Source organism: Erpetoichthys calabaricus, chromosome 18 (assembly GCF_900747795.2).
Source record: "Erpetoichthys calabaricus chromosome 18, fErpCal1.3, whole genome shotgun sequence".
Lineage (NCBI taxonomy): Eukaryota > Metazoa > Chordata > Cladistia > Polypteriformes > Polypteridae > Erpetoichthys > Erpetoichthys calabaricus.
The window spans coordinates 62,254,428-62,266,898 of NC_041411.2; the positions used below are offsets into that span (position 1 = coordinate 62,254,428).

At 38.9% G+C, this 12,471-nt stretch overlaps 1 protein-coding gene across 1 annotated transcript; it reads right to left on the reverse strand.

The window, feature by feature from the left end:
* Positions 1 to 935: 935 nt before the first annotated feature.
* trh (thyrotropin-releasing hormone) lies at positions 936 to 12,153 on the reverse strand. The gene is made up of 3 exons (XM_028824806.2): positions 11,962 to 12,153; positions 11,399 to 11,600; positions 936 to 6,366 (listed from the first exon to the last, which is right to left on the reverse strand). Exons 2-3 carry the CDS (start codon positions 11,583 to 11,585, stop codon positions 5,720 to 5,722), a joined length of 834 nt encoding a protein of 277 aa, XP_028680639.1. The 5' UTR covers positions 11,586 to 11,600; positions 11,962 to 12,153; the 3' UTR covers positions 936 to 5,719.
* Positions 12,154 to 12,471: the final 318 nt, after the last annotated feature.

A 12,471-nucleotide genomic window follows, 5' to 3' on the forward strand; every position in this document is an offset into this window, starting at 1 on the left:
AGGTTGACTGGCTACTCTACACTCCAAGGTCTAAATAAGAGTGCATGAATAGGTGTGTCGTATGTTTGACCTGTTCACTTCCAGTTTTTGCCAAAACCTCTACACTGTGTCTAACTGCATCAATTTATTAAAATTAACAAACTGAGAAATACATAAATGGATACATAATCACATCATATACATATTTTTATTAGTTCATCTATTCTTTGCTGTACAGCTTTAGCAATATTAGATGCAATTCTTCTGTTATTTTGGATTATCCAGGTGAATAGGATGGATGAGATTGTTTGGGCTATTGGCTTGTTCTTGTTGCAATTTTTCTAATGTTTTATTTATCAGAAAATGCGTATTCTCCTTACTCCATACAATTCTTACTCATCTGAGTTATAAATTATCATGATTACTACTAATTAATGTAACCAGAATGCCATTATAAGCCTTGTAGTTTTTTGTTTAATAAAACATAGAACAAGGCAGCCATAGTATATCTTGGTAAAACTAGGCACACGACAGGAGCAAACTGCAAATGAAACATCGGTTCATTATACAGCACACTTTGATTTCTAGGGATTAATGTTTTATATGGTACTTTTTTTGCAGAAATTAGGCATAAAAGGTCAACGCTCAAATATGCAGTCAGTGCTTTACACATGAGGTACATGTGATGATAAATCTGAACTTGAGCTGTTTTATATATATATATATGTATATACTGTATATGAATATATGAAGAACATCAGTTTATATGAATTGCTCATATGATATTTCAGCGCCTAAAGCAATTGAACTACAAGTTAAAAAAGGATCACTCATGAATTTTAGACTTCCATAGACTCAAACACTAAGCTACTAGAGTTGCAGTTCATGTTATTACTGTTTGACCCATTTGTTCCAGTCAAACTGATTCTGGAAGTGCTGTTAATAAAGGTATATAAGACTACTGTTCCTCATTCTACATGTGAAGATCACATGGAAAAAACCATCAGGTCATTGAAACCATAGAATAGATGGCTAATAACATTCAGAAACTTTAAGGTGGACAGAAATGGTTGTGTCCTTCCAGCCATATCACCATTCACAAGACTATAAAAACTGTTCTGGTGGCAAAAGATTCAGTTCTAGTTTGTACATCCCATAATAAAGAATCCTACTTCAGACATTTCCCTGGGTACTTCAGAAGGAAAGACTCTTAAAGGAAATTGAGGTTTCTGCTCTCATCTAGTTGTGCTATGGCCCAAAGGACTTTCATTTTTGTCACACAGTATAATCGAGTATATTTGGGATAACTCAACATAGTTTACTTGATGTCCTGTCGTACTGAGTGTCCCAGTGCTCACTCAGTCTTCCTCACTCTCTTTGTACATACAGAATAAAAACATAAAACTACTACTACATTTACTTCTTCAGGAAATACTTTAATCAAAGCTTATCATATTAAATCATTTAAAGTATAAACTGTGCCTTGCTAAAGCATTCATTTCCTTTAAACGTTTTCAGATGTTGTTGGCTTTCAAGTGATTTTTAGTCATCTTCTTCCTTTCAGTATTTTTATTGAACACCTGCATACTTGAAGAGAAAACTATAAATTTGCTTAACAGCAGACATTTTGAAGTCAAAAGATAAATAGTACTGCTCACCTAAGTAGTCTGACCACTGTGTTCTGGTTGCTCCAATGATGTTGCTTTGTTTTACTATGGTTGTCTACCATCGCACTACAGAGGTTTATGAATGAAACTTCTACTCTGTTAAGGAATCATTGGCTACTGATGAATCTAAATGGAAAGTATGAAAGTAAAGACTAACCAGAAATCTAAGGAAATGATAAATAAAATGAGAAAAATGTACTCAAAGGAAAAAGATATAAACTAGATAAAAGTGTTCTGGACTCCCACTGAGCATGTTCGGCACATTTATCAAGAAATGGAAGACTAGAATCCAGGGGCGCTGTACAATGGCTGACTCTGCACTCTGACCTCCAGAGCTCATGTGAAAAGACAATTTCCTCTTGGGGATTAGTATGGTGTAACCAATACAAAAAAAATTAAAAAATAGACACTGCCTAGAATGGCGTATCTGTCAAAACATGGCATTCAGACAAGGTGACCTGTAAAAGAGTCCACTGAGAGGTGAGCAATAGTCGAGAAAGACATGCAGTAGTTGAGCATTGTTAAGATAGATCAGTCATCAATATCAAGAGTTCTGTACAACCAAGACTCTATGGAATGGTGAAAAAATATAAAAGCTCCTCAAAAGGAAGCCCCTACCTGGAGTTTGCCTGAAAGCATGAGTGTGTACAAGCTATGAGTTAGGAAGATGCCTTGTGGATATGCAGGGCCTAGCTTAAACAGCTTAACTTTTGTTGGTCTAAATTCAAATTACTATGTGTGATGCAAAGCTAACATCGTCCATGATTCGAGAAATTTCTGTTCTATCAGTAATAAATAATGGTGACAATATAATGCTTAGGAGGTGTTTCTTGTCAGCAGTATCTTAGCAGGTTTTTAGACATGATGGAGACATCTTTACCATCATAATCACTACCGTTATCATCATTGGTTTAAAGGCTGTGCAGGTTAGCTGGTTGATTCCCAAATCTTTATCTTTCATTCTTTGCCATCCTTGCCATCCTTTGGGGATAAATATATGTTTTTATATCATCCAAAACCACCTTTATCCTCCTCCTTTTTGGCCTCCCTCTGTGCCTCTACCTCCATCTTAGTGCACCTCTTTACTCTACCTTTTGTTCTACTTTACTTTATTTCTTCTCAGCACCACACCTTTTGCCTTTCTCTTAAGTCAATATTCATCTTCCTCTCACTCTGTAACACCATCTGATCATTCTTATCTCTGTTTTTCCAGGTTTGCTTTATGGTCCACATTTATCTGCTTTGTCTCACTCCCACTGAGCATATTACTCCCCTCACAGCTTTCATAAACGTTTCTTTTCAGTGTTAGAGAGGGTCCTTTAATAGTTGAAAAGATGGGACCTAAACTTTTACCACTCTTTCTGCACCTCTATCAGTGCTTAACATGGCACCTAAGTAGCAGAACTTTCCTACTTTCTCCAAAACAACTTCATTGCCAGTATCTAAATTTACTCTTAGTCGATCAGCATTCTGAACCTCCTCACATAATTTTTGCAAAAAATATCACAGAGTAGCCTTCATGCCAATACATCTTGCATGCATCCATGTCTTACAACCCATACAATGGTTGGAGTTTCTACCAACACCTGTACTCTATATGCCACACCCACATTCACCCATCCCTTCCAAAATTTGCTCCCCTTCGTCTTTGCCATTATTCATGTTACCTCTTCAATTGACATCATTGCACACACTAATCATTCATCTATGTCAGACTCTCATGGCACCCTGTCAAAAGCTTTCTCCAGGTGTACAAGTGCGGAACGCATTCTTTTCCTGCATTTGCTGATAGCAAATATCACATTTGTTGTACTCTTCTCAGGCATGAACCCAAACTACATTTAATTAACTTTGACCTTTTCTCCTGAGTCTTGTCTCTAGCACTCACACAGCCACTTCTCCAAAGACCTGGTTGCTCAATATGACACACAATCCAATGAAATATCCTCTCCTTTGTATGCTGAAATGAGGACACTTCCTTTCCAATTTTCTGAAACCCACAGAATCATCTTGCTCAGGTCTATCATCCAAGCAATTCCAGGACCTTCCACAGCCTTCAGCATTACCAACACCACATCAGTTGGACCGGCTGCTTTACCAATCTTCATCTTTTTCAGTACATTTGCTGTCTCCTCATTTGAAAAGAAACAACTTGGTCCTTCTAGTTTCTCACAATGAACATCATTGTCCCATTCTTTCATCTCATTCAGCATCTTCTCTATGCATTCTAAACATGTATCAGTAGTAATTATGATGTTCCCTTTAGCATTTTCAAGCAATTCACACCTACTCCATCCTATCTTTCATTTGGAGTCTCCTTCTTAATCCTAAGTGTATTTCTCATTCCTTCTATAGTATGCAGCTCACTTACAAACTCCTGTCTGTTGACTTCTTGCACTCGCACAACTGCTTCTTCATTGTTTCTTCTTGCTTCTTTATTGATCACCTTGTCACTTTCTGCCACTATTTTTTTTCTCAACTAACAGTTCTACATCTTCTTTGCACCATCAGCAGTCATTTTGTCCACCCTCATATTTCTTCTATTTTTTTTCAACTAGACGTTCTTCATCATTTCTCACTTGCCATTCACATCTGATTGCTCTTGATGTTTATGTTTTAGGCAAGTTTGAAAGAAAAACAGATGAAGTCTGACACCATGGGCTTGTTACAATCTACTAAAAACTTATACTTAGAAGAAAATTTGCCTTTCAGCATGACATGACTCCAAAGAATGGAACAAAGCAACAAGGCAAATTAAAAGGTAAATGTGTTTGAGTTGTTCAGTTAAACTCTGGACCTGAACCCCTTTGAGAACTATTGGCACAACTTCAAAATGGAGTCGCATGAGTACAGTCCCAGAACTTTGAATGAACTTTTTGCAAATATGCCAAGAGTAATTGACAAAAATCATTTGTGATCAGTGTGCAAAGCTGGTAGACCCCGATCCCAAAAGACCTAAAACTGACAAGGTGGCAAAGATGTCTTCCGTCTTCTGAGATCAGTGTCTATGATGTCTCTAATCTTTTTCTACCATATCTACTGATATCGAAAATCTTCGAATGAGTAATTTTGTCTATATAAAATTTCTTCTCAAGCATGTGGGTTTGCAATTTAAAAAGGAATAGAACAAGATATGTAAGTTATTGTTTGGAATCCAGCAACCTTTGAAAACATTTTATGGAGTCTGGATACATTAACAGGGCACTGTAAAGTATATGTATATGATTTAAGATCTCAACCCTAAAATATTTGGATGCCTTATATCTTTGATTTCATTTTAGTCAGTTATTGATGTTTATTTTCTCTGTATATATTGGTATTTTATTCAGCTCTGATTTCCTTAATGTATTCCTTACGTCTAACTAAGAATACAATGAAGCTCATTCCTTTCACTTCTACCACAGGTATATTCCCTGACCAAAGATGTTGATTAATGGAGGCAGGTGGAGATGAAAATGAATACACAGGTAATTAAATACCCCAGTTACCATATGGCAGGTAACAGCACTACACATTTTCCATATTCAAGGAGAATAGGAACCTGTCATACAAGTTTAGTTTAAAGCTATAAAATTTGAAATCATCAATTTGAAAATACATCCAGTCAGAGCTAAATTTGGATGGTGCTGTTGTCCATCACAGGCTTCACTCACCCACAGTAAGTTAATTTGGAGCTGCCAGTTAACCTAACACGCACTTGGGATGCAGAAGACAAAAAATGGAAAAATATCCATTTTGACACAAATGTGCAGATTCCACACAGACATTTACTAGGCTGGGATTCAAAGCCAGACTCCTAGAGTGTTGCAGTTCTACGCCTTCTTAAATTATTCTTCATTATCTAAAAAATAAAACCAAAGGATCTGGATAACATCCTGTCTATAGCTAGCGTATCCAATTTCTAACTTCTCAAGTTGGCGAGGTTTACTTGTAAGTGAAATAAGAATTACTGGAGAAGACTTGCTGCTGAGGGGAAATAATAAAAAAAAACAAGAAATTAATAATAAATGATGCAATGAAGAAATAAATAAAAAAGTAAGTAATATTTTTTGTAAATTTACATCAAACTAGCCTTATTCTTGTTCAGCCAAGTCAGCATCAAAAACAAACCTTCGTCCAGGGTGTTGCCTTTTCTCCTCACCCCTGCTCTTGTTCACATTATCTAGCAACTCAAGCAGTAAACTAGCTTTACTACAGCCAGTCAGTTCTTGGATATCGCAGGGTGGGCTGCTGTTATAATCTGGGCTGTCTAAGTCCATGGTGCGCTTTCCAGGGTGCTGGCGCTTGTCCACATCTTGAAGTTCGCTAACATCCTGATCCTCCAGACTCCTCTTACCGGGGTGTTGTCTCTTAACAAACCCTACAAATCTCCTGCCAGGGTGCTGTCGTCTCGAGAGCTCATGCAGGTAAGCTGCTTGGGTGCCGGGTATATCAGAGTACTGCTCCCACAGGGCACGTCTGCCTGGGTGTTGTCTCTTCTGCAGGTCCATGGAGGTGTCAGCCTCCTCATCACGCTTGCCTGGATGCTGTCGCTTTTGAAATTCAGAGTAATCCTCCTCTTCCTCCTCCTTCTTTAAAGGATGCGGCCTTTTTGGGAAATCCATATATGTTAGGTCATCCTCGTTTTCTTCTTCATCTCTCTTTCCTGGATGTTGCCTTTTTTCAAATGTATCTTGGAACCTTTTGCCAGGATGTTGCCTCTTTGCGAGCAATTCCTGTTCTAAAACAAAAAAATAAGAAAAGAGAAATGGAAGATACTTATTATAACATTAGGAAATGTGTTCTGTTTCCATCTGTCCATTTGTTGTTCACTTATACAATGCAGTGTTGCCTATTACCAGTTCTGGGTGGGGTGCTACTAAATCACAGGGCAGACACTCCCACACTCACTCATAATGGGCCACTATATATATGTATATATATAAAAAATGTATATAAATATTAAGCTAACATGTGTATCTTTTGAAGAAAAAAAAGGAGAAAAAGCAGAAAAAGCTCATGCAGACTCCACATAAAAAAGGATCTGCGATGTCACACTACACACCCACCCTCACTTAATCCACTTTAGACTTGCTAAAGGTGCCAGAGTGGTTCTTCAGAGCAATACCAAATGTTTTTTGGTTGGCTAAAGAACAATCTACATCAAGTTTCTAAAATGAACTTTTGTTTATTTAGATCTGTAACAGGTTCCATAAATGGCCATTAATAGATGATAATAGATTTGTAAAACAAGGAGACCAGGGTTTGTGTCCCGGCTTGCCTCTTGTGTGGCATTTGCACACTCTCCTCATGTCAGTGTGGGTTTCTTTCGACTGCTTCAGTTTTCTCCCATAGTCCAAACCCAAGCACATGCAGGTTAGGTGAAGCAGCATTGTTAAATTGGCCCCTGATGTGTGTGTTTCTCTGTCTACGTGTTGTTCCTGCTTTGATCCCAATGGCTGGTGGGACAGACTTCAGCTGCCCTGCCCTGCATAACAGGGTTAAGAACATGGAGGGGTGGATGTGCCAGTAGGTTCATGACTGTTATAGGACTCGTACTGCATACACTAATACAAACAATCACAAGTTTTCTTTATCTCTCAGTATCCGGTGAGGTCGCCTATACTCTATATTAAAGATTTCTGCTTTATCCTTATTATGATGCTCTACAAAGCCTCAAGAACAAACTTCATAGGCAAAGAACCCTTCACGGAATAAAACGGTTCTTTGACAAGCAATGGTTCTCCAAGGAACCATACAACCCAGTAGTGCTATTAAAGAGTTCCGTTCAGAAGAATCATTTTCAGCTTGCAGTTCTGATTTCTATCAGTACTACTCGGTTATCTATAAAGTTATGTGTAGCCGTTGTCTATGATCTTGATATTTTTGCCCCGGTATATGAAAGCGCTCTCCCCGTGTTTCCATTTTTTTTAGAAATGCGTATTTTGCAGAAGGGTTAGGCTTGCCGATTGCAAAGGGACAGAAATGACTACCGAGCAAGTGAGTTTGTCTATTATACCACGTCTCGCAGGACCCTTCTCCTGGGGTTGATGGACGGCCGAAGTGACCTGGACTGCATAATTCCCGATGTGGCTAGAATGAGCAACGGCTAACCTGTACTGGAATTCCGGCTTCAGGGAATGAATGGATTTAAAAATGAATTCATGTTTTGTCAATTATCATGACTCCCGCTTCTTGTCGTAATTATAACTGAGAAGCGGCCTGTCACCCTTACTTTAAGCCAACTAAAAAAGCAATCGGCCGAATCACGTGGGACATCACATTCTACATCGATCTCTTGAGCAAACTGCGAAATGTGTCAAATTACGTCCGCTGCATTTTACCTTTATCTTTTACTCGCGTTTTAGTGTTCATAAAACTCTTTTTACTGCACTAAATCTGCGATGGCCCGGTGCCCTGTCCAGGGGTTGTTCCTGCCCATCTCCCGATGACTGCTAGGCTCCAGCAGCACCTTACTCTGCCCGGTATAGCTGGGATACGAACACGGAGAGAGTGATGGTGAACTAAATACAAAATAGAAGACATACTTTCACAGACAGAATTAACGCTCTTACATACCCGTGTCATTTAAACTTTACAGCTGCTTGCCATTGTAATTGCATTTGCTGCTGTAATAAGACTAATTTAAAACGATCCTGCTTTTACGCATTTCAAACTTGACAGCTTGTACTCAAGCAACGCGCGGTTAAAAGTCGACTAGGCCAAATAACTTTCTCATACTGAATATTTTACAAAGATTGGACGAAAATCTCTCAATTGGACGTGAAAAGCAATTAGAAGTGCAAAGAAGTCAAACTGCTCCCAAATTCTTTGAAATGTTTTAAGTGCTGCTGTAAAGCTAATACTTTTTACTCGTTTTCGGGAACTATGCTAGAAGCGCTGGTTACAACTTTCTAGGTGTTATAATTGTCATCAATGAAACTTCTCTAACCATTACAGAGTGATGAGGGCCTGATACCAAAGGGGACGGGATATCATCTTACCAATAATAAGCTTACTTCGGCACTTGCTTTTACCAGAGCAATATACTGGTGCCCCATATCATCAAATAAATGAAAAAGCTAATACTGTCATTAAGAGAACGTGTATAGAGCCATCGGTTACCACTGTAGCTATGGCGATGATTACCTTATTAACTGACACGATTACTGGAGCCCAGACACGCGTTCGCACGGTGGCAAAACCTGCGTCTGTTACAGCTATGGGCTCAAGGCAGGGAGAACCAAGACAAGGAGAACATTTACACTCCGACTGCCACTCAGACATCTCGAGTGATTTAGAGCGACTACTACTCTTAAAATAACGGTTATTTAATGGAATTTTACTGACTCGTGTGGTTGGTTTTAGAACAGTTGTTTGACAAATAACCATTTTATTCGGGGAAGGCCATTCTGCATTTAAAATTAGTTCATGGTGTGGCGTAGTGGTTTAAGGTTATGGATTCCAATCCCCGAAGTTATGGGTGTAAATTCCGCTGCTGATACTGTGTGACCATGAGCAAAACATTTAGCCTGTCTGTGCTCCAAATGGACAAAAGACATGTAATCAACTGAAGCTCACATATTGTAAGTCTCCTTGGATAAAGACGTCAGCCTTAAATGTTCATTAGACTTAGTAAAGCTATTTGGGCAAAACCGAATGTCGGCTAACTAGCAGGATTCTAACAGAGCAAGAAAGAAAAGTCCTTTTAAAATCATAAACCTATTTGGTTTTCACAAACCGCTTATCATGGTTATTTATAAATCCGGATCTAAACATATTTTTTATGGAATTTCCTTGTGGATGGTTCTTTTCTGTTCGGTCGCCCTATCTTGTACATCATTAGATTGGAGAAGGAAAGCGTATTCATACGTGTGGACACGGAAAAAGCGCACAGACTCCACACAGATCGTGATTCGAAAATACGACTCAGGAGACCTAAGAAAGCCGAGTTCCCATTATTCTTCTTATTCTTCTTATTATTAAATCAGTTTCGAACACGCTTAATTCAGTTAATGGTCCCGGAGGCTGAATCGTTTCCTGGCAGCTTGTCAAAAAACAGAAGCCAACCCGTACAGGTCATAATTATTAGATGATTGTATTAATAGTATAATGATCATGGTTGTAGTCGTATTAGAAACTGCATAAGTGATTAATGATACATTCTGGGAATATTTTTTTTATTTTAAATAGAAAATTACAAACCGCTTAGGTAAACGCTTGTTATGCACTGGCAGCAGCGGCCGCCCACCAGCAACACTTTAAAAGCAGCACCCCAGCTGAAGTGGTCCCTGCTGGACAATCAGCGATTTTGGCCTCGGACGATCTTAAAGATGAAGTGTATTATTTTCTGACACTTGTGTAAATTGTGCTGAAACCAGCATTTTTTTTTTCTTTTGCTGTATTCTGTTTGTATAATTCAATTCTCCATTATAAAGGGTATTTAAAATGTATGAACCAATCAGTACCTAGTTAGAGAGCCAGTTTGTGATGGTAGTACACTGAAGTAAGGCAGGAACCAACCCTGGACGGGACATAAATTCCATACACTATTACGGTGGTTAATTAACCTAACACGCGTGGTTCGTAATGGGGGATAAGGAAACTACCTTTAGAAACCCCAAGATTCAAAACGCGAACGCCGAAGCTGTGAGACAGCAGCGCTAAACCCTGCGCCGTTGTGCGTTCACGAGCAGCAGGTTTTCACGGCTCATCATTAGTTGGCTAAGCGCATTTGATACACCGGATCAAGAGCAACACATTCACATTTGCATTGCACAATGGAACTTCGAATACTCAGTTGTAGCAGGAAATCCAAAACAATGTCGTGACAAACCGCGCAAAGCTGCGTTCCAGCACATTCGCTTAATCGTCTGCTTTCGTGTGTCCGTTTATTGACTTTTAAAGCTGACTTTTTTTTTTCTTAGAGAAGAGAGTAACTAAATTCATTAAGAATTATTCCACCCCCCTCAGCATTTCCCTGAAACCGATTAGCTTAAATTCGCGTTTATTGCGCCTTTTAATAGGACAGGTAATAACATTTTACAATTTCGAAAGATGGAATTAAAAAGTTTACTGTTCCCCCAGAAAATAATCCAAACGAACTCCGCTGAAATAGAATAAGACTGCGCTTCAGCAGTTAAGTTTATGTTTCTGAAGATCGTAACATTTCAACATAAACAGAGTCAATGCACTTGTCTGTCACGGCTTACAGTACGGCTAAATGAGATTTTTCACCAAACGTTGCAACATTTGAAAATGTTAGATGAGTATATTGGCATGCGTATCGCAACAATGCTCGAAGAAGAAATTCGACAACAACTGAATACTATACGAACAAGCAGTTGTTGACGGGACTCGAAAACTTAATAACCCAAAAATAAAACGCAGCAAAAACAAACGCGTTCAAACTGAACCGATGTCCGAGAAAGGAGCGTAATCCGTGATTTCATTTTTTCCAGTTATCTATACTACAAAGTTGTATTGTGGGAAAAGTCTATGCAATTCCTCATCAGCTTATAAAGAAGTGAAACACATTTGCATGGAAAACGCAGCTCTACTAACCTTAAATTGAAAAAAAAAAATCAACTCTGCTTGTATCGCCAAGAAAAACAATTGAAATGCAAATACGCAATCCGAGGTAGTTTTATTTAAGACATTTATGTAATGCTAAAGTGTGACCATTGACGAGTTATTTGCAGCCCTACCTCTTCCCATCTTACTCAGCTGAATGCATTATCTAACATTTAGTTTTCAAGTTGGAAGCTAAATACCATTAGCACTGTCATCTTCTATTTTCCTGAGAATGGATCGAATGATGAGATTCTCGGCTCTCTGCAGAATTTCATCCATAGGTACTCGCTCGGCGGGGTCTTCTTCCTGTGCAACGTGTTGGCCCACATTGACAGTCAGATTGAAAGCAGTGAGAAAAGCAAGGAGGATCAGGCAGGTGGACCTCATATCTTAGGAGCTGTGCTGCAACGAGATGAGAAAATAAACGTAAGACCAGGCTGTTTAACCGTAGAATTAGAGATGTTTGACAAGTGGCACCTGAAAGGCAAACTTCAGCACCCCCGTGAGCGAACAGCGCTCGGCACTCACCTGTGCATCGATTAACTAAAAGAGCGGACAGAAATATAAAAGCATTCGACTGTGTCAAAACATGCACTCGAGGGAAACATACATGAAGTTTGATGAGGCGGTATGAGGCACATGCAACAGTCCAAAACTGAACATGTATATTTCTCCAAGCAAATGATGGTATCACTTAAAATATGTTCATGTCAATTTAAGACAGTAAATAACATAAGAGTAACATAGAAGAAAGTACACTTACCTAACTAATATTCTTCAGGAAATGAAGTCTCCGTTTTGCTTAAAGATTGTTTTTGTCTATTTGTCTTATTTAAAGCTTTCTAAAATACCTAAACATTATTGTCACAACGTTGAAATAAACCTCCGCTACTCTCGAGACAGCCGGGATCAAATCCCAGCAAGTCTGTGCACTTGTGCTCCTTTATCGAGTGGCTCTCCATTTATAGCGGCTGTGCAGCCCCCACTATGCTAATAATTTGGTAGCAATTTAGATGAGAGAGTTCGTCGTACTGATGTCACGCAGTTGTGTGATTCACACGCACGCACATGGAAAACTAACGGTTGTGCCATAGAGGTCGCTGTGTCGCCGTTTTTACACGGTATGTTTTTTCAAAGTGTGCTAATGAAGTGGTCTTTTCAGAAGAAACGGGAAGAGATGCAACGAGCTCAATAAACGGCAGCAATGCTGAGGTAAAAGGAGAATGAGTTAAAATCCAAAGTTAAAGATAATACGTGACACATTTAAATGTTG